The sequence below is a fragment of the Cajanus cajan genome, chromosome 9, assembly GCF_000230855.2.
Source record: "Cajanus cajan strain Asha chromosome 9, NIPB_CcT2T_4, whole genome shotgun sequence".
Taxonomy (NCBI): Eukaryota; Viridiplantae; Streptophyta; class Magnoliopsida; order Fabales; family Fabaceae; genus Cajanus; species Cajanus cajan.
The window spans coordinates 55,325,082-55,346,869 of NC_138525.1; the positions used below are offsets into that span (position 1 = coordinate 55,325,082).

The 21,788-nt window shown below is 37.1% G+C and overlaps 3 protein-coding genes across 5 annotated transcripts; 1 reads left to right on the top strand and 2 right to left on the bottom strand.

Annotated features, from left to right (window-relative positions):
• Positions 1 to 296: 296 nt before the first annotated feature.
• LOC145951673 (uncharacterized) lies at positions 297 to 16,876 on the bottom strand. Of its 3 annotated transcripts, none has more exons than XM_083063427.1 (2): positions 14,322 to 15,977; positions 297 to 526 (listed from the first exon to the last, which is right to left on the bottom strand). In XM_083063427.1, exons 1-2 carry the CDS (start codon positions 15,307 to 15,309, stop codon positions 513 to 515), a joined length of 1,002 nt encoding a protein of 333 aa, XP_082919553.1. In that variant the 5' UTR covers positions 15,310 to 15,977; the 3' UTR covers positions 297 to 512. The 3 variants fall into 3 exon arrangements, with proteins under 3 accessions (XP_082919553.1, XP_082919552.1, XP_082919551.1); XM_083063426.1 differs by lacking the exon at positions 297 to 526 and adding an exon at positions 16,743 to 16,876 and having other exon boundaries at positions 11,937 to 15,309; XM_083063425.1 differs by lacking the exon at positions 297 to 526 and adding an exon at positions 16,743 to 16,872 and having other exon boundaries at positions 11,937 to 15,770.
• A 1,005-nt stretch (positions 16,877 to 17,881) lies between these two features.
• Positions 17,882 to 18,984, top strand: LOC145952186 (uncharacterized). The gene is made up of 3 exons (XM_083064410.1): positions 17,882 to 18,065; positions 18,175 to 18,579; positions 18,719 to 18,984. The coding sequence occupies exons 1-3, from the start codon at positions 17,882 to 17,884 to the stop codon at positions 18,982 to 18,984; spliced, it is 855 nt and encodes a 284-aa protein (XP_082920536.1).
• A 100-nt stretch (positions 18,985 to 19,084) lies between these two features.
• Positions 19,085 to 21,788, bottom strand: LOC114916463 (uncharacterized). Its single transcript, XM_083063690.1, has 2 exons — positions 21,166 to 21,788; positions 19,085 to 20,592 (listed from the first exon to the last, which is right to left on the bottom strand). The coding sequence occupies exons 1-2, from the start codon at positions 21,244 to 21,246 to the stop codon at positions 19,801 to 19,803; spliced, it is 873 nt and encodes a 290-aa protein (XP_082919816.1). The 5' UTR covers positions 21,247 to 21,788; the 3' UTR covers positions 19,085 to 19,800.

Sequence of the window (21,788 nt, forward strand, 5' to 3'; positions counted from 1 at the left end):
TTTTGTAATCAAGAAAGCATATTGCATTCATACTTTCATAACAAGTCTTTAAGAGAGCTTCATTTGAAAAATTCAGTCTTAGAAAAGTTTAAGTGAAATAAAGATCCTACATACTCTGATAATTTTTAAAAGGTCATAGAATCCAATTCACCCTGTAACGCCTAATTCTAATACCCAAATTATACAATATAAAATTATAATATTTTCGCAATTATATCATTAACAATATCTATATATTTATTTAATAAAAATAAAAGTAAAGAAAAGAATATCTTGTGAATTTAATACATAACATATCGTTCTAAAATATTTAGAATAACGTATTATTTTACACATTATTCATTTTCCTTACTCTTTTAATACAATATATATATTCATAACGGAAAGAAAATTACAATTAAAATAATATGATTGACAAGTAAAGTTATAACAGATCCATCAAATAGCCTCCGTATTCCAATTTCCTTCCACGTAGGACAGCAGTAATAATAACAGCAAAATGATCTGGAATCTCAAGTTGATCCATCTATTTATAATATATTTAATTAAAAAAAAACAAAGAAAAGAAAGGAGTAAGAACAATATCCAATAAATACAATAATTCGAACGAATAAACATAATTATTTATAAATAAAATTTTAACATATATATATATATAAATATATATTTATACAGATTAAATATTAGATTTTCTTGATACAATAAAATTTGAATTATACTTGTAGTGACTAGTCAGGATAAATGAGCATCATTATAACACCAACCAAAAGATATTCCACCTCCATTTCTTACTCATTTAAATCCCCAAGATTAAACCTCCAGCTACAAATAATTCAAACTTTATCATCTATGGCCATAGAGTATTAATTATCTTTAAAATGAGTAAAAGACATTTTAACAAATTATATTAATCATAAAAAAATTACTCAAAATAGATTTAAGAATTTATCATTATTTAAGCTTTAATTAAATAACACAAATTTAAATAAAATATATTAAGAGCACTAATTAATTAAATGACAATGACAATTATTATAAAATAATTAAATAATATAAAATGTGAATATATTAATAATTATTATAGATAAGAATAATCATAGAATAAGTAATAGTAATTAAAGGTTAAACAAATATATGAGGTTAGAAACACCCCACTAAATAATAACGTAAATAAATAAACATAATAATTAAAAGTTAAGTAGTTAGATGAGGTTAGGAACACCTCACTGAATAAATATAATAATAACATAAATAAACATTGTAATTAAAAGTTAAGTAGTTAAATGAGGTTAAGAACACCTCACTGAATAATTATAACAATAACATAGTAATTAAAAGTTAAGTAGTTAGATGAGGTTAGGAACACCTCACTGAATAAATATATAAATATAGTGAGGTTAGGGGCACCCCACTAAATAAATATAATCAAATAAATGCATAAATAATTATACATAATAGTATATAAAATTTTAAAAAGATAAGGTTCTCCTCCCCCTTACCTAAATAAACAAGAGCTATAACTTGAGCAGAACTTCCTCTTTTGGATTCCCTCTCTTTCCCTCTTTCTTTCTCTCTCCTTCTCTCTATTTTCTCTTCCTTCTCACTAATTTTTTTTTTTTCCGTAAACTTGTGTTTTCATTACATGTGAAGCCTATTTATAATGATTGAAAAATACTATTCATAATAATATTATATTAGGATTACTATTTATAAAATAATATTATATTCAAATTAAGAAATTTGGAGGAATTCATTGAATTCCGCAGCCCCCTTCCGTAGCTTTGTAGCAGCCATTTACTATTTATTAAAATAATATTAAATTTACTATTTATTAAAATAATATTATATTTACTATTCATAATATTATAAAATATTATTATTATTTTTTTTTTTACATTTTTTTTTAACTTTTAATAATCCCATAAATATTTAAAATACATAAAAATAATCCTTAATACTGCATAAATTTTGGGATATTACAATTCTCCCCTACTTACAGAAATTTCGTCCTCGAAATTTTTATTGCTTAAAATAGATAAGGATAATTTTTTCTAACTTCTTCTTCGAGTTCCCAAGTAGCATCTCCAGTGTCTTTATTCCAAATGACTTTTACCAATGCAATCTGTTTGCCTCTTAACTGCTTGATCCTCCTGTCTACGATCTGTACAGGCATTGTTTCAAATGTAAGGTTATCCTTTAATTGTACTGTATCAGGCATTATTATATGAGAAGGGTCAGAAATATATTTTCTTAACTGAGACACATGGAAAACATTATGGAGATTAGAAAGAAAAGGTGGTAGAGAAATTTGGTAAGCAACAGGACCTATTTTTCTAAGGATTTGATAAGGACCAATAAATCGAGGAGTGAGTTTCTTTGATTTCATTACCCTACCAATACCAGTTGTTGGTGTAACTTTCAAAAATACATGATCACCTTCCTGGAATTCAAGAGGTCGTCTTCTTTTATCAGCATAACTTTTTTGTCTGCTTTGAGTCATTCTTAATTTTTCTTGAATCATTTTGATTTTTTCCGTGGTTTGTTGCACCAATTCAGGACCCAAGATTAAATTCTCTCCTGTCTCAAACCAACACAAAGGAGTTCTACACCTTCTTCCATATAAAGCTTCATAGGGTGCCATACCTATGCTAGAATGGAAACTGTTGTTATAAGTGAATTCAATCAGAGGCAAGTACTTGTCCCAACTACCAGAATTCTCTAGCACACAAGCTCTCAATAAATCTTCTAGGGATTGTATGGTTCTTTCTGATTGTCCATCTGTTTGAGGATGATATGCAGAGCTAAGACGAAGCTTAGTTCCTAATGCTTGATGTAAACTTCCCCAAAATCTAGAAGTGAATCTAGGATCCCTATCAGATATTATGCTAGATGGTACCCCATGCAACCTTACAATCTCTCTTATATACAGTTCAGTCAATTTTTCTAGAGAATACCTAATGTTGATGGGTAAGAAATGAGCAGATTTTGTTAGTCTATCCACAATAACCCATATGGAATCAAACTTATGAATTGTTCGTGGTAAACCAACTACAAAATCCATTGCTATACTGTCCCATTTCCATTCAGGTATATCTAAGGGTTGTAACATTCCTGCTGGCTTTTGGTGTTCTATCTTAGCTTTTTGACAAATCAAACATGTAGCCACATATTGTGCTATTTCCTTTTTCATTTTGGGCCACCAAAACATTCTTTTGAGATCTTGATACATCTTTGTTGCCCCAGGGTGTATGCTCAGCTTGCTCTTATGTGCCTCACCTAAAATTATTTTCTTAATTTCTGAATCATTTGGTACACATATCCTATTATTAAATCTCAAAACTCCTCTTTGATCTAAATCGAACTTTTCACCATCCTTTTGACCTATCAACCTCTTTTTCTTCTGAATGAATTTATCAACTACCTGAGCCTCACCAATTTGTCCATGTAAGTCACTAGTAATTTGAACCGCATGCAATTGTATTTTATCTTGACTTACCGTAGTTGATAAACTCATGTCTCTAAATTTTTCTATCAAATTCATCTCTTGAATCATTAATGAGGAGACATGTAAGGATTTTCTACTCAGTGCATCAGCCACAACATTGGCTTTCCCTGGATGGTAATGTAATTCAAAATCATAATCTTTCAAAAATTCCATCCACCTTCTTTGTCTCATATTCAGTTCCTTTTGATCAAACAAATATTTTAAACTTTTATGATCACTAAAAACATCAAACTTACCACCATACACATAATGTCTCCATATTTTGAGTGCAAAAACAATGGCAGCTAGTTCTAGATCATGGGTTGGGTAATTCCTTTCATGAGCTCTCAATTGTCTAGAAGCATATGCTACTACCCTTCTATCTTGCATAAGAACACACCCTAATCCCATTTTTGAGGCATCACAAAATATGACAAATTGTCCATTAGGATTGGGTAAGGCTAAGACTGGTGCAGTAGTTAATCTTTTCTTAAGCTCCTGAAAACTATTCTCACATTTTTCTGTCCACTCAAAGGGTTGTCCTTTCTTGGTGAGTTGAGTTAAAGGCATAGCTATTTTAGAAAATCCCTCAATGAATCTCCTGTAATATCCTGCCAAACCCAAAAAACTACGGATTTCTGTTACCGTCTTTGGAGGTTCCCATAGTAGAACTGCTTCTACCTTAGATGGATCCACAGACACTCCATCTTTGGAAATCACATGTCCTAAAAACTTAACCTCCTCTAACCAAAATTCACACTTAGAAAGTTTGGCATACAGTTGTTTATCTTTCAGGATTTGGAGAACAGTTTGAAGGTGTTCTTCATGTTCTTCATGAGTTCGAGAATATATGAGGATATCATCTATAAAGACCACCACAAAATGGTCTAAATACGGACGAAAAATCCTATTCATATAATCCATGAACACTGCAGGTGCATTGGTTACTCCAAAAGGCATTACTTGATATTCATAATGACCATACCTTGTTCTAAATGCAGTTTTCTGTATGTCTTCTGCTTTCACTTTGATTTGATGGTATCCTGATCTTAGATCTATCTTAGAAAATACAGTGGCTCCTCTTAATTGATCCATCAAATCATCTATCCTAGGAAGAGGGTATTTATTCTTTATGGTAAACTTATTTAATTGCCGATAGTCCACACACAGTCTAAAGCTTCCATCTTTCTTTTTGACTAACAAAACAGGAGCCCCCTGTAGACCCCTAAAATTGTCCGGGACGGAAATAAGACTCGAAGACTCTCAAAGATCAAAGGAAAGTCAGCCAGAAGGACTCCCAGAAAACCATAGGATGACTATCTGTAGGTTTAGAGGTCTTAGAGTAGCAAAAAATAAGAAAGTGGGAGGTTTAGAGCTCAATACGGCCTCCTTGGAGTTCAGTACGGCCGTACTGCACATTTTGTACTACAATACGGCCCGTACTGAACCAATACGGCCCGTACTGAACCAATACGGCCTGTACTGCAACCAATACGGCCCGTATTGCATTCAGTACGGCCGTATTGCATGTTTTGCACTACAATACGGGCCGTATTGAATCAATACGGCCGCATTGAAGTGTCGGCAAGTGTCGGCGCCTCAATACGGCCGTACTGAATTCAATACGGGCCGTACTGAAGTGCAAAATTGCAATACGGACCGTATTGAACCCAGGGGCCGTACTGAATCCCATTCCTATATATAGGAGGCCATTTGGACGTCCTAAGACACTTCTACACTCAGTTTTGACTCCCTCCTTGAGTATTCTGGGGTTTTTGAGCAGTGTTCTGCCCTAGAAATCTCTCTGGGAGTCGATCCGACGAAGTTCTGGAATTCCGAGCACTTAGCTTGGAGATTCGAACCTAGTCGAAGGGGAATCCTCCGGATTTCCATAGTTAAAAGTTTTTTAGGAAAGAGCGAGCGAGGTTGTAGAGCGAGGGAACGCCAAAAAAGCTTCCCAGTTTTACTCAATATATAAAAGCACGCTTCAAGAGGTTTCTTCTTAAATCCTTCCTTTTACTGCTTTCTGTGTGCATATTTAAACTGTCATCATGTAGATAGTTAATCTATAATCGCTTATAATAAATAGGGGTAATTTAGTAATTTTACACTGTTATTTTAGAAATAATCTGTCATAGGGAACCCGAAAGGGGCGCTGTGGGGTGCTAACACCTTCCCCACGCGTAACCGACTCCCTTACCCGACTCTGGTTGTAATGGCCGAAGTCGATTTTTGAATCGATTGCCTTATCCCTTTTTCCAATGTTTTGAGTAAAACATTGGTGGCGACTCCACGAACCCTCCTTTTACGAAAACCACTAATCCATGGAGGGTCCCGCTTGGGATTAATATGGATTGGTGAGCCTTTTAATAAAATTGCTCGTTTGACAAGGTCTCAGTTTGAGAATAAGTCATTCTAGCAATCCACATTTTTCAAACAAATAAAAGAGTCTAACCATCCCTCGCGAATGCCGAAAGCCCGTTTCGGGCCGGTGGCGACAGATGGCGACTCCACTGGGGAAGCCTCGAGAGTCAGTCCCATTTAGTGACAGATTATTTTTAACAAATAATAGTTAAAATTACTTTATTACCCCTCACTTGTATGATAATATGTTTTATATATTTGGCTTTAAATAATTGTTGTTTGTTTAAATTTACGCAATTGTTTGAAATAAATTGCACACAAACCTTTGCACACAACAGTTCCCTCTATACCCGGGGGCATGAGTGGTAATCCATAGGGAGTGGATGTTAGTACGGCCGGATGATGGGTTTATAGGAGCCTATGAGACCGTTGTCGGAAAAACATCACTCAAGGTGATAACCATGAACTTGAGTCCGACGGTGCGTTGGAACTTTCCATCGACCTACGACGAGAGGAATTGGGTCCCTATAATGGGGGCACCTTGGGGGCCTTTGACCAAGTGAGAACAGTTAGATCCTCCTCGAATATGCACTTTTCTGCAGGAGACCCCTACCTCGTGATTCGCTCGTGACTGTTCGTGGATGAGTGAATTGTGTGTGCATTTTTATGTGACATTGTATGAGCATACATTGCACCTTTTAAACATACAACATTCTTTTTTAAAAATAAAAAGAATAAATAGAAATAAAGATCTTCTAGTACATGGTGTTAACATCTACCTTCATTACATTCATATAGGTAGTTTCCCTTTTCACCCAAAAAAAATATAAAAAAGATACAAAATATTCAAAAGAAAAAATATGTATTTACCCAAACCAAGCAATATCATGCATCATCTCAGGAAAATCCTAAAAACATGATAATGCTTAGTTGAATAAATACAATGCATGCATATTCAACGTCATCATCTCATATCATGCATATAGATCATGGAGAGATCTAGGAGTCATTCATACATCTCTCCTAGTATTCCATTAATAAATATTAATAAAAGAAAGAAATAATCGATGCGTATGTTCAAGATGGATCGCACGCCATTCGTTATCAAGTGTAAGCCAACAACCGCGCCAAGCGAACGCACGTCAACTCCGTTGTTGGTAATCAAGACGAATAAAGGGGAAGGTCCAACACCGTTAAGGATCATCGCTCCAAGGCCTTTTCCCTACGAATCGAATAAGGCTGTGCCATGGATATACGACATCCATTCTTCTGCCGACAGCGATATTTCCAACATCGCTGGACTTGGGGGCATGACTAGGAGTGGCAGGATCTACACTCCCAAAGAACTTCATGCTAAAACCCCCAAGAATAAAGAAAAAGAAGAAAAGAAAACCGAGGAAAAAGAATCCGAGGAGGAGACAGACGAGCTGTTAAAGTTTATCCGACAGAGCGAGTACTCCATCGTGGATCAACTTCATAGGACGCCAGCAAAAATTACGCTGTTGTCGTTGATCCTAAGCTCCGAACCGCATCGGCAAGCTCTGTTGAAAGTCTTGAACGAGGCATATGTGTCGCACACTATCTCCCAAGACAAGTTTGAGGGGATTGTTAGTCACATCACGGCTAATGATCACCTCACTTTCACCGATGAAGAGATCCCCGCCGAGGGACCAAATCACAACAAGCCCTTGCACATCTCTGTAAAGTGCAAGGAATATCACATCGCTAAAGTCTTGGTAGATAATGGATCTTCCTTGAACGTGATGCCTAAAAGAACTCTCGATCAAGTGGCAATCAAGGGAGTCCAAATGCGCCCGAGCAACATGATCGTTCGAGCCTTCGACGGTTCTAAGAGAGGAGTGGTGGGAGAGATCAATCTTCCAATCCAAATTGGACCCACTATCTTTAATGTCGAATTCCAAGTGATGGACATTACTCCGGCATACAGCTGTCTCCTTGGCCGACCTTGGATTCATGATGCAAAAGCTGTACCCTCTACGCTCCACCAGAAAATCAAGTTCATCGTGGGTGACAAACTGGTGACCGTGCAAGCTGAAGATGACATACTCATCAGTAAGCCATCCAACGTACCTTATGTGGATGCAGCAGAGGAAGCTTTGGAAACCGCCTTCCAAGCATTGGAAATTGCCAATGTTGAAACGTTTCCCCGAGAAATGAAGAAGGTAGCTCATATGCTCACAAAGAACGGATACTTGCCAGGACAAGGATTAGGCAAGGACTCCCAAGGAATCCCGGAGCTACCCATTATCAAGGATAATCCGGGGAAACAAGGGTTAGGATACAACCCTGTTAAAGATCAAAGAACAAAGAGGAACCAAGATCCTCCTCGACGTTCTTTAAGCCAGATCTTTAGAAAGGCCGGTTCACAAGCATCAAGGCCGGTCGTCGTCATCAAATGTTCTTCTCCTTCTGATAGGGATGTATAGACCCGATGACTATTAAAGATTACTCCTCGGGGATAGCCCGACCCCCGAACCTCAATAGGGCACATGTTTCCTCTATGATTATAATAAAATCATTCTTCATTGCTTCTTTTCTTGCTTATAATAAAATTCTAAACCACATTATTTTTAACCCTGTTTGAATAAACATGAGTGAGGTTAAAATCGTCTTAACCCGCATCATTTTTATGTGGAAATGTGCATGACAGCTTGGAGCACCTTCCCTTGGCCTCGATAAGTGCCATCATGGATAAATAAATCCTAAAGATAATAAGCTCGGCAGAAAACCCAAAAAAGGGAGCTGCGCAAAAATAAGAGCAAGAGACCCGCTAGGAATCCCACGAAAGGGTGACCTAGGCAAAAGTTAGGGTTGCAAAAATGAACAAAAACAAAGGTCCGCTAAAACGCCACAAAAGGGTGTTTTAGGCAAAAATAAGGACAATCAAAAAACAAAAGAAATCCATGATGGTACCATGAACCGAATTCAAAAAGAAAGGTTCAAGGGAAGCTATCCAAGTTGTCAAAGCACAATCATTAATAACAAAGATGTGCTTAACCTCATAAGTGTTTAATCAAACAAACCCAAACACAATAAGCCTACCAATGGCCAAGCCATTCTTACAAAATCCATTTTTCAAAAAATAAAATAATCCCCTCTAAAACACAAACTTTTGAAAAATATACCCTTTCCTTCTTTTCTCTCTTGTCCCAACGATTTTTGAATAATCTAGTGGAAACATGGAGATATAGTGGTCAATAGGAGGATTGACACATCTTCTAAAAAAGGGAAGGATCATTTGGTTGATGACACCAAATCTCAAAAATAATACGCATCATTCCTCGGTTATAGAAATCGGCAGCGCACAGCCCGTCTGGAGGAATGGCAAAATCCAAAAACGCATCGGTTAATTCTTTTGAAAAATGAATCAAATAGAATTAGGTGCATCATACCGCATACATGCATACAGATGATAGGTGTACTGGAAGATCACTTATTCTCTGTTTATTGAAAAAAACAAAACAAAAAATATAAACTTCAGAAAAACAATACGCCCGTATCATGTTCAGAACGCCCGTACCAAAATTAGGGTTATGAACAAATTTTCAATTCAATACGGGCATACTGAAATGGATACGGCCGTATTGGCCATAAAGAAATTTTCAAAGACCTCGTCATGAGGCAATTGCATAAAATAGAAAAAAATAGAAAAAATTGCTTGTGTATGACAGCAGCAAACAAAATGCAAAGATTCAGAAAATCAACAGCGTCATACAGAATAACTGAGCCTGGAGAGGCTTGCCGAAATAATACTCTCTCAAAATAATTGAGCCTGGAGAGGCTCGCCGAAATAATACTCTCTCATAATAAATGAGACATTTCTGTACAGAAAAAGCCGAAGAACAACAGAAAAGGCAAAAATACAGAAAAAGCCAAAAAAAAATGACAAAAAAGGCAAAAATACAGAAAAAGCCAAAAAAATGACAAAAAAGGCAAACATACAGAAAAAGTCAAAAGACGACAAAAAAAGACAAAGATTTCATATCTTTCAGAATAACTGAGCCTGGAGAGGCTTGCCGAAATAATACTCTCAGAATAATTGAGCCTGGAGAGGCTTGCTGAAATAATACTCTTTCAGAATAATTGAGCCTGGAGAGGCTTGCAGAAATAATACTCCCCCAACTGTACAGAGTAAATGAGCCTGGAGAGGCTTGCAGAAATAATACTCCCCAGAGGGAACCTCAACTCATGCTCTTGGATTCAAAATCCCCAGCGAGAGCTATCAAAGCAAGATCGACAAAATTCCCAATGGAAGTACGATCAGCCAAGCAGAATATCCAAGTCAAAGGACTTAAACTTCCTCAGTAAAGATAGCTCTCCAACTCAAGTGTTGAGTGAGACTAAGCCTGCAGAGGCTTCCTAAATAATACTCTGGGATACATAAGATCCCTCATTCCCCAATCGCCTACTCAAGAGGCATCCCTGCAAAAGGAGAAAAATCAAAAAAACATCAAATAACCATTCCCCAAGCGGAATTTGGCACTCAGCCGAACACTGAACTCTAAATCCCCAGTCGCCTACTCAAGAGGCACCCCTTCAAAAAAAAAAAAAAAAATCAAAAAGATCAATAACCATTCCCCAAGCGGAATGCGGCATCCAGCCAAGCACTGAACATCAAGATTATTTGCCTAACAGAAGAGGCCAGACAAGAAATGAATGACAGAATCCCCTAGCGGATAACAGCCTACACAGAGGCAACAAAATCCAAAAAATTAAAAAGAGTCACCCGAATAAGGATAATCGGGATACTCCACCAACGTCAAAGGACGTCAGCCAAACATAAGGCATCGCTCAAACTCAGAGAGAAAGAGCATCTGTGTCTATACCCCAAGGAGTCAGAAATTCCCCAAGGGTACCAACAATGCAATGCAAGTTGGGGCACAGGAACCTGTGAATGACTGCACATCCCCTAGACGGATCCCTGCGTTATCCAGCCCTCAGTGGCACAAAAATCAAAAATAATCGTCGAAACAGCATCGTGGACTGTGGAGACAAAATCAAATCCCCAGCGGATAACAGCCTACACAGAGGCAATAAAAATCCAGAAAATCAAAAAGAGTCACCCGAATAAGGACAACCGGGATACTCCACCAACGTCAAAGGACGTCAGCCAAACATAAGGCATCGCTCAACTCAGAGAGAGAGAGCATCTGTGTCTACACCCCAAGGATTCAGAAATTCCCCATGGGTACCAACTAAGCAAAGCAAGTTGGGGCACAAGAACCTATGAATGACTGCACATCCCCTAGACGGATCCCTGCGTTATCCAGCCCTCAGTGGCACAAAAATCAAAAAAACAATGTCGAAGCAGCATAGTGGACTGTGGAGACAAAAATCATCTCAAGACCCTGGAGAGGGTAAACTCGCATTGCCGAAGTGATCAGAAGACACGGACGCAGACCCTGGAGAGGGCAAACTCAATCACCGAAGTGTTCAGAAAACATGGAGGTGTGCAACTTCCGGCTCGGGCGTCGAGTGAAGTCGTGTCTGGAGAGACCGTACTCGCAGCTTCCGGCTAGGGCGTCTAGTGAAGCTAACCCTGGAGAGGGCAAACTCAAGTACCGAAGTGTTCAGAAAACATGGAGGTATGCAACTTCCGGCTCGGGCGTCGAGTGAAGTTGTATCTGGAGAGACCGTACTCGCAGCTTCCGGCTAGGGCGTCTAGTGAAGCTAACCCTGGAGAGGGCAAACTCAAGTACCGAAGTGTTCAGAAAACATGGAGGTATGCAACTTCCGGCTCGGGCGTCGAATGAAGTTGTATCTGGAGAGACCGTACTCGCAGCTTCCGGCTAGGGCGTCTAGTGAAGCTAACCCTGGAGAGGGCAAACTCAAGTACCGAAGTGTTCAGAAAACATGGAGGTATGCAACTTCCGGCTCGGGCGTCGAGTGAAGTTGTATCTGGAGAGACCGTACTCGCAGCTTCCGGCTAGGGCGTCTAGTGAAGCTAACCCTGGAGAGGGCAAACTCAAGTACCGAAGTGTTCAGAAAACATGGAGGTATGCAACTTCCGGCTCGGGCGTCGAGTGAAGTTGTATCTGGAGAGACCATACTCGCAGCTTCCGGCTAGGGCGTCTAGTGAAGCTAACCCTGGAGAGGGCAAACTCAAGTACCGAAGTGTTCAGAAAACATGGAGGTATGCAACTTCCGGCTCGGGCGTCGAGTGAAGTTGTATCTGGAGAGACCGTACTCACAGCTTCCGGCTAGGGCGTCTAGTGAAGCTAGGTCTGGAGAGACAGTACTCAAGGTCTGGAGAGACAATACTCAAGGTCTGGAGAGACAATACTCAACCATCAACGTCGTCAGAGGCACGTTGGTGTTAAACCTAGCTACCGAGGTTGTCAGAAGCGCCGAGGTATGCACTCACCTGGAGAGGCTACTCAACAATTTTCCACCGGAAGACATTACAAGTCAGAAGGATGGTACATCACCCGGACAATTGGGTCAACTCCTTTACTTATCAGCCGGTACACCAAAAGGCCGTCCGACTAAGTAAAGGGGGGGCAGCTGTAGACCCCTAAAATTGTCCGGGACGGAAATAAGACTCGAAGACTCTCAAAGATCAAAGGAAAGTCAGCCAGAAGGACTCCCAGAAAACCATAGGATGACTATCTGTAGGTTTAGAGGTCTTAGAGTAGCAAAAAATAAGAAAGTGGGAGGTTTAGAGCTCAATACGGCCTCCTTGGAGTTCAGTACGGCCGTACTGCACATTTTGTACTACAATACGGCCCGTACTGAACCAATACGGCCCGTACTGAACCAATACGGCCTGTACTGCAACCAATACGGCCCGTATTGCATTCAGTACGGCCGTATTGCATGTTTTGCACTACAATACGGGCCGTATTGAATCAATACGGCCGCATTGAAGTGTCGGCAAGTGTCGGCGCCTCAATACGGCCGTACTGAATTCAATACGGGCCGTACTGAAGTGCAAAATTGCAATACGGACCGTATTGAACCCAGGGGCCGTACTGAATCCCATTCCTATATATAGGAGGCCATTTGGACGTCCTAAGACACTTCTACACTCAGTTTTGACTCCCTCCTTGAGTATTCTGGGGTTTTTGAGCAGTGTTCTGCCCTAGAAATCTCTCTGGGAGTCGATCCGACGAAGTTCTGGAATTCCGAGCACTTAGCTTGGAGATTCGAACCTAGTCGAAGGGGAATCCTCCGGATTTCCATAGTTAAAAGTTTTTTAGGAAAGAGCGAGCGAGGTTGTAGAGCGAGGGAACGCCAAAAAAGCTTCCCAGTTTTACTCAATATATAAAAGCACGCTTCAAGAGGTTTCTTCTTAAATCCTTCCTTTTACTGCTTTCTGTGTGCATATTTAAACTGTCATCATGTAGATAGTTAATCTATAATCGCTTATAATAAATAGGGGTAATTTAGTAATTTTACACTGTTATTTTAGAAATAATCTGTCATAGGGAACCCGAAAGGGGCGCTGTGGGGTGCTAACACCTTCCCCACGCGTAACCGACTCCCTTACCCGACTCTGGTTGTAATGGCCGAAGTCGATTTTTGAATCGATTGCCTTATCCCTTTTTCCAATGTTTTGAGTAAAACATTGGTGGCGACTCCACGAACCCTCCTTTTACGAAAACCACTAATCCATGGAGGGTCCCGCTTGGGATTAATATGGATTGGTGAGCCTTTTAATAAAATTGCTCGTTTGACAAGGTCTCAGTTTGAGAATAAGTCATTCTAGCAATCCACATTTTTCAAACAAATAAAAGAGTCTAACCATCCCTCGCGAATGCCGAAAGCCCGTTTCGGGCCGGTGGCGACACCCCCCAAGGTGATACACTAGGGCGTATGAATTGTTTTTCAAGTAACTCCTCTAATTGTTTCTTCAACTCAGCTAATTCAGAAGGTGACATCCTATAAGGTGCCATTGAAATTGGTCCAGTTCCAGGTATTAAATCAATCGAAAATTCAATCTCTCTGTCAGGTGGCAAACCAGGAATATCATTAGGAAAGACTTCAGGAAAATTTTGAACGACAGCTATGTCTTTCAAGTTGACTTCCTCTTTAGTTTCCATAGAGGATAAGATTAAATATCCTTGAACTTTACCCCAAGGAAACTTGTTTATTGGTTTAGATAATGAAATCGATAGGTCCTTAGGATCAGAAAATATTATAGACTTTTCTGCACAATTAAGAAGAACGTGGTTGGAAGATAACCAGTTCATACCTAAAATCACATCTAATTGTGATAAAGGTAAGCAGATCAAATTTACAAGAAATTTTTTATCGCCAATAAAAATAGGACAGTCTGAACAAACCTTATTGGCAATTACAGATTTGTTTGTAGGGGTTGAAACAATCAAATTATTCTCTAAAGAAGAAATTGGTAATTGGAGGTATTGAACACAATTATTGGAGATAAAAGAATGAGTTGCGCCTGAATCATACAGTACATTTAAAGTTTTGCCTTTAATGAAACATTTACCTTGTATTAGATCATTGTTTTGAGCAGCTTCAGTTCCGGTCATGGTGTAAACTCTTCCAGTTGTAGAAGGTCTTGGTTTGGATCCGGAAGTATTCACGTGCGTCTTTGGTTGTCCACACTCAGAAAATACATGACCAGGCTTTCCACACTTAAAACAAACAGGTCCTTTGAGATGACAATCTTTAGTATAATGACCCTGTCCACACTTAAAACACTTGGCTTGATTATTAATGGACCTACTGGAATTTCCTGCAAATTGAGAGGATTGGGGTTTCCATTGTGGTCGAACATAAGGTTTTCTTTCATTATCCCTTTTCTTACTAAATTGAGGGCCAAAAGATTTTGGTCTATTATCCTTATTATGATCAAAACCTTCCAAAAATCGACACTTGTGTATTAATGTGGGAAAATCAGAGATTTCCAATATCCCTACTGCCTTTCTTAATTCTGATCTAAGTCCATCCTCGAATTTAATACACTTCATCCTCTCATCAGGGTGATAAAAGAAAGTAGAGTATTTTCCCAATTCCTCAAACTTAGAAGCATATTCTCCCACTGTCATATTCCCTTGTTTTAACTGCATAAATTCTATTTCTTTAGCCCTCCTAACATCATTAGGAAAATATTTTTCAAAAAATTTGGTTCTAAATACTTCCCATGTAATGATTATTCCCCCTCCTTCTAATAATCTCCTGGTACTATCCCACCAATATTTTGCTTCTCCTACTAACATAAATACTGCATAATTTACTTTTTGGTTGTCAGGACAGTTCATAGCTCGAAATATTTTTTCTATTTCTTTAATCCATAATTCAGCTTTTTCAGGATTGTATCCTCCATCAAATTGGGAAGGGTTATTGCTTCTGAATTCTACAAGTCCTTGTGACTCTCCTGTTCTTCCTGGTGGTTGATTCCTTAACAAGGCGGCAGCCATGTCCCTAATAGCTTGTACAGCCTCTGTTAGTTCGGTATTCCTTCTTCCTGCCATCTGTAATTTTATAGATCAGTTTATAATAGAAACATGGTTAGCACATTTCCCCAAGTTACACATGGAACGTTGCTCTGATACCATTAAATGTAACGCCTAATTCTAATACCCAAATTATACAATATAAAATTATAATATTTTCGCAATTATATCATTAACAATATCTATATATTTATTTAATAAAAATAAAAGTAAAGAAAAGAATATCTTGTGAATTTAATACATAACATATCGTTCTAAAATATTTAGAATAACGTATTATTTTACACATTATTCATTTTCCTTACTCTTTTAATACAATATATATATTCATAACGGAAAGAAAATTACAATTAAAATAATATGATTGACAAGTAAAGTTATAACAGATCCATCAAATAGCCTCCGTATTCCAATTTCCTTCCACGTAGGACAGCAGTAATAATAACAGCAAAATGATCTGGAATCTCAAGTTGATCCATCTATTTATAATATATTTAATTAAAAAAAACAAAGAAAAGAAAGGAGTAAGAACAATATCCAATAAATACAATAATTCGAACGAATAAACATAATTATTTATAAATAAAATTTTAACATATATATATATATAAATATATATTTATACAGATTAAATATTAGATTTTCTTGATACAATAAAATTTGAATTATACTTGTAGTGACTAGTCAGGATAAATAAGCATCATTATAACACCAACCAAAAGATATTCCACCTCCATTTCTTACTCATTTAAATCCCCAAGGTTAAACCTCCAGCTACAAATAATTCAAACTTTATCATCTATGGCCATAGAGTATTAATTATCTTTAAAATGAGTAAAAGACATTTTAACAAATTATATTAATCATAAAAAAATTACTCAAAATAGATTTAAGAATTTATCATTATTTAAGCTTTAATTAAATAACACAAATTTAAATAAAATATATTAAGAGCACTAATTAATTAAATGACAATGACAATTATTATAAAATAATTAAATAATATAAAATGTGAATATATTAATAATTATTATAGATAAGAATAATCATAGAATAAGTAATAGTAATTAAAGGTTAAACAAATATATGAGGTTAGAAACACCCCACTAAATAATAACGTAAATAAATAAACATAATAATTAAAAGTTAAGTAGTTAGATGAGGTTAGGAACACCTCACTGAATAAATATAATAATAACATAAATAAACATTGTAATTAAAAGTTAAGTAGTTAAATGAGGTTAAGAACACCTCACTGAATAATTATAACAATAACATATTAATTAAAAGTTAAGTAGTTAGATGAGGTTAGGAACACCTCACTGAATAAATATATAAATATAGTGAGGTTAGGGGCACCCCACTAAATAAATATAATCAAATAAATGCATAAATAATTATACATAATAGTATATAAAATTTTAAAAAGATAAGGTTCTCCTCCCCCTTACCTAAATAAACAAGAGCTACAACTTGAGCAGAACTTCCTCTTTTGGATTCCCTCTCTTTCCCTCTTTCTTTCTCTCTCCTTCTCTCTATTTTCTCTTCCTTCTCACTAATTTTTTTTTTTTCCGTAAACTTGTGTTTTCATTACATGTGAAGCCTATTTATAATGATTGAAAAATACTATTCATAATAATATTATATTAGGATTACTATTTATAAAATAATATTATATTCAAATTAAAAAATTTGGAGGAATTCATTGAATTCCGCAGCCCCCTTCCGTAGCTTTGTAGCAGCCATTTACTATTTATTAAAATAATATTAAATTTACTATTTATTAAAATAATATTATATTTACTATTCATAATATTATAAAATATTATTATTTTTTTTTTTTTACATTTTTTTTTAACTTTTAATAATCCCATAAATATTTAAAATACATAAAAATAATCCTTAATACTGCATAAATTTTGGGATATTACACACCCCCCATCTTGGATTGTGCCATTCTTTTCTAACACTTTTAAGTGGTCCAATCATGGACCTTAATCAAATACCTTCTCAGCCATTTGAGCAAGCTACACCTTCTGCTTCTCAACCCAATGTTGAAACCAACATTGAAGATGATGTTGTTGTTGGTCTCCCAACAGAATATGTCTTTGATCCTTTTAGCGAGGACGAAGACGAAATTCTTTCTGCACATGAACATGATGATGAAGAAACCCTCTCAATTCCAAATAATCCACCACTACAACCACAACCAGTAGCCATATACAACCCACCTCCACACTTTTTAGAGTTTCCCAATGAAATCCAACAAGACACTAAGTATAGCCATTTGTTGGAGCGTGATATGGTTGTGTATCCACCTGGAACACTATTTGTTAGCCAACGCTTCCAAACAAAAGAACAAATGCAGGACGCCATAAATAGATTTCACATTGTCAACCATTGCACTTACAAGGTTAAAAACTCAAGCAGTAGTAGGCTTGTTACGGAATGCGTTCACCACGACTGTGCCTGGAGATGTCGTGGTATATTGCGCACCAGGGAACAACATTGGGAAATCATGATCCTTGACGGCCCCCACACATGTGTTTCCCCACTTATCTCCTAAGATCATAATAAATTGGGATCACAAATGATTGCTCAAAGCATTGGTGAAATTATTGAGGTTGATCCATCGGCATCCATTTCAACCATCATAGCCCACATCAAGTCCACCATGGGTTATACAATTAGTTACAGAAAGGGATGGTTGGCCAAGCAACATGCCATTGAGAATATCTTTGGAAACTGGGAGGAATCGTACAACAAGTTACCGGGTATGTTGCAAGCAATGCAAATGTATGTTCCAGGTTTTATTTGGAAATTAAATACGCAACCGGCTTACCAAGGTGAATTATTGGATGAGGGGAGTGTTATATTCAAAAGGTTATTTTGGACCTTTAAACCATGCATTGATGGTTTTGCCTTCTGCAAACCAATTGTACAAGTGGATGGTACCTTTTTATACGGGGAGATACAAAGGTACACTATTGGTCGCAGTTGTGCAAGATGGTCGCAACAACATAATTCCTATTGCATTTGCTGTTGTTGAAGGTGAAACTAGCGATGCATGGTTTTTTTTTCTTAAGAACTTGAGGCGGTATGTAACACCGCAAGATCGGTTGTGCCTTATTTCTGATCGTCATGAAGCTATTCGAAGTGCATACTCAAGAAATGGAAGTGGCTGGACGGAAAACAATTCTGTTCATGTCTATTGTATTCGACATATTGCACAAAATTTCATGCAACGATTCAAAAATGCAGCACTAAAGAAGGATGTCGTCAATATGGGTAAGTTTATCATTACTTTTTTAAAAGCATTTGATTATTACTTTTAATTATTTAATATTTTTTTTTGCATCCTACGGGACGACTGAACCTAGATTCTTTTACTATTACAACATAGTAAGAAATACTAATGTTGAAGCAGCTCAATGGTTAGACAGCATTCCTAGGGAAAAATGGACACTAGCATGGGACAATGGACGACGTTGGGGACACATGACAACAAACCTAGCTGAGTCAATTAATTCCGTATTGAAGAAAACACGAAATTTGCCAATTTGTTCCATGGTAATGGCCACATACACTCGTTGCAACAAGTTTTTCGTTCAAAGAGGTAGGGAAGTGGGCGCAATGATTAATGCTGGACATGTCTACTCAGAAATTGCAAATAAAACTATTCAAGATGCATAGTCTAAGGCAAATACTTATAGAGTTATCAGCTTTGACAAATCAAGCAATAGATTTCTAGTGGAAGAAACGCAACATTCCAGAGAAGTTCGACCAGCTGGGAGATTTGCAGTAAGGCTTGATAAATTGTGGTGTGATTGTGGCAAGTTCCAGAAAGTTCATATCCCTTGCTCACATGTACTTGCATCATGCTTACATGCACATCATGACTATGAAAGGTACATATCTCCCATATATACCTTACAGCAAGTTGCAAAGGTATACGAAAGACAGTTTGGAGAGCTTCGACATGAAGATTATTGGCCTACTTACACTGGTCCAACTTTGTGGCCAAATCCAGAACTGAAGAGAACTTCGAAGGGTCGACCAAAGTCCACCAGGATTAGAACAAAGATGGATATTAGAGAACAACATACTCATGTAAAAAATTGTTCTTATTGTCACACTCCTGGTCACTCTAGGAAGACATGTCCGAATATTAGTCATGGATGTAGTTCCCGCCACCAATGATCATTATTGTTGTAATCAGTTATAATAAATTTATTTAGTTATGTAATATTAAAGTTAATTACTTTGTGTTAGTATCAGATAGTACGTTGTGTTTGTGTTGAAATCGTATATTGTGTTGAAATCGTATATTGTGTTGAAATCGTATATTGTGTTCGCTACAATACTTATAATTATAATAGTTTATAACCTTCTTAGTGCAGTAAATGTAAAAATGCATAACATTAAAATTCATATTACATTGATAAAGACACATAGTACATTAAAATAAAAAAACAATAACATTAACATAGAGTGATTTATATACATTTTTCAATCTCCGTAATGGTGTCCAATTCCACAACGAGGGCGACGTCTATTACGGCCTGGATTACGCCGTGGAGGTTGTTGCTCAGAAGGATTTGGTTCATCATCAACCACCGGATGTTGAAATGGTGCTGAAGAACTTCCAGGTTCATTACCAAATTGTGGACGGTAAAGAGATTGCATGTATGATTGTGCTGAAGATGGAGTTCTAAAATCTACTCCAAATAAATTTGTAAAAAAATCCTCTGAAGTTGTTGCAAATGAATGTCGTTTGTCAATTATGTTTTGTTCAGGAGTGACATACTGAGGATTTGATACATGCTGACCAGTCTCTTCATGCGATCGCATGGAAGTTCCACCAGTCTCAAATGTTATAGAAGTCCTTCGTTGTTGACGGGTCCTTGGATCTTGTAGTAGTCGTGGCACAGATAAAAAATAGATGGAATTGGCCATGTACCATTCCATGTATTCTCGTGTATGAAACAGTGGGCCTTGCATTGGATGACCCATCAATGTGTGCTCACGTCTATTGTTCCATATGTCGATCCATTGAGCATGTCTTGTAACCCAATTTTCATCTTGTCTTCCCCTCATGTCAATGTTGTGCAGGTTATCCAAATTATTCGGTGGAGAAGGGACATCCTGGAAGAGACGAAATTGCAATTTCACTCTATCAGATTGGTGCCATTCAACAATTGCAAAACAAATAATGGAGGTGCATGATGTCCATAGCAGAGCATCTCTATATGCTTGCATCGGTATTGCTGTTTGCAATACTCCATATGGCGCCCATAAAAACTACAAAAAAAATTAAACTTCTTTAGTTAACATATTATGCTAAAAAAAAGAAAATAAAAAAAAATAATAAAACTTTAATTTTAAACAGTTACCTAATCATTCTAAATGTGATCAAACCTTGATCTATATCCAACAACATCATTATGAGGTACATTTTGAAAGTTTAAAACTTTGCCCCCGCTCTATTTACAGACTAGAGGGAATGTTGCTGGTAACCTGGAAATAGGCGCAATATATGGCATGCGATGTCATGCCCAAGACTGTAACAAAGATGCACAACCACCCATTGTTTTGCTACTAACATTTGTAGCTCTACACATTTCCCTATATAACATAGCTAAACAAGCCGACCCCAACTATATCGTCTTGTTCTTCTAAGATTTATTAATAAAGATAAATACATAAGATGTACCTTATTGCCTGTTTTGCCAGGCATCAAAACACCTCCTATTAAACCTAATATATATGATCTACAATGTGCATCAAGTTGTTCTTGAGATGGCTCTTCTGGTAATTCTAACATATTTTCTCTTAACCACTTTAACTTAATCATAGAGCCAATTAGTGACTCACCTTTAACTGGCATGATTTCGAGATAGGTGGAGCACATTTCCTCCCAGTCATATAATGTTGGGCCAATGACTGGTAAACCATCAACTCTTAAGCCAAGTTGAAGTGCAACATCCTCCAGTGTTATGGTGCACTCTCCAGTTGGAAAATGGAATGTATGAGTCTTAGGTCTCCATATTTCAACCAAAGCTGTGATTAATGCGTGATCCACTTTCAGATGTATGAGCTTTGCAACCCCAGAAAAACCAACTTCCTCTAGTATAGGAATAATTAGAGGGTGAGGTTCTGGCATTGAATGACAGTGAGAACAAATAATATTCTCATTCTCCTGCAATAATTACCAAAATTAGTACTAATTTGTTACAAGTTCATTGAAATTTAAAGTAAATAACAAAAGTGCTAAACTTACCGTTCTACCAATGAAAGCAAACCTATGCTCATTTTGCTTCCACAACAACATTTTTGATATTTGGTTAATGAAAATTGAACCAAAAAAAGAATTTCTTACTATCAAGGTGAATCAGAAACAGTACAGGAAAGGAGTAAAGGAGACAAACTTAGCTGAAATCGCATAAAAAAATGAAGGGGAGAGGGCCTATTTATAGAAAAACTTGCGTTTTTACTGT

Bases quoted from the DNA above. Each gene is read 5' to 3' on its own strand.
- LOC145951673 (XM_083063426.1), bottom strand. From the start codon at position 15,309: ATGGCAGGAAGAAGGAATACCGAACTAACAGAGGCTGTACAAGCTATT.
- LOC114916463 (XM_083063690.1), bottom strand. From the start codon at position 21,246: ATGGTTTACCAGTCATTGGCCCAACATTATATGACTGGGAGGAAATGT. The intron at 20,593-21,165 runs GTGAGTCACTAA...TTTTTTTTGTAG, and splicing joins CGAAATCATGCCAGTTAAAG to TTTTTATGGGCGCCATATGG.
- LOC145952186 (XM_083064410.1), top strand. From the start codon at position 17,882: ATGATTGCTCAAAGCATTGGTGAAATTATTGAGGTTGATCCATCGGCA. The intron at 18,066-18,174 runs GTATGTTGCAAG...TATATTCAAAAG, and splicing joins ATCGTACAACAAGTTACCGG to GTTATTTTGGACCTTTAAAC. The intron at 18,580-18,718 runs GTAAGTTTATCA...ATGTTGAAGCAG, and splicing joins GAAGGATGTCGTCAATATGG to CTCAATGGTTAGACAGCATT.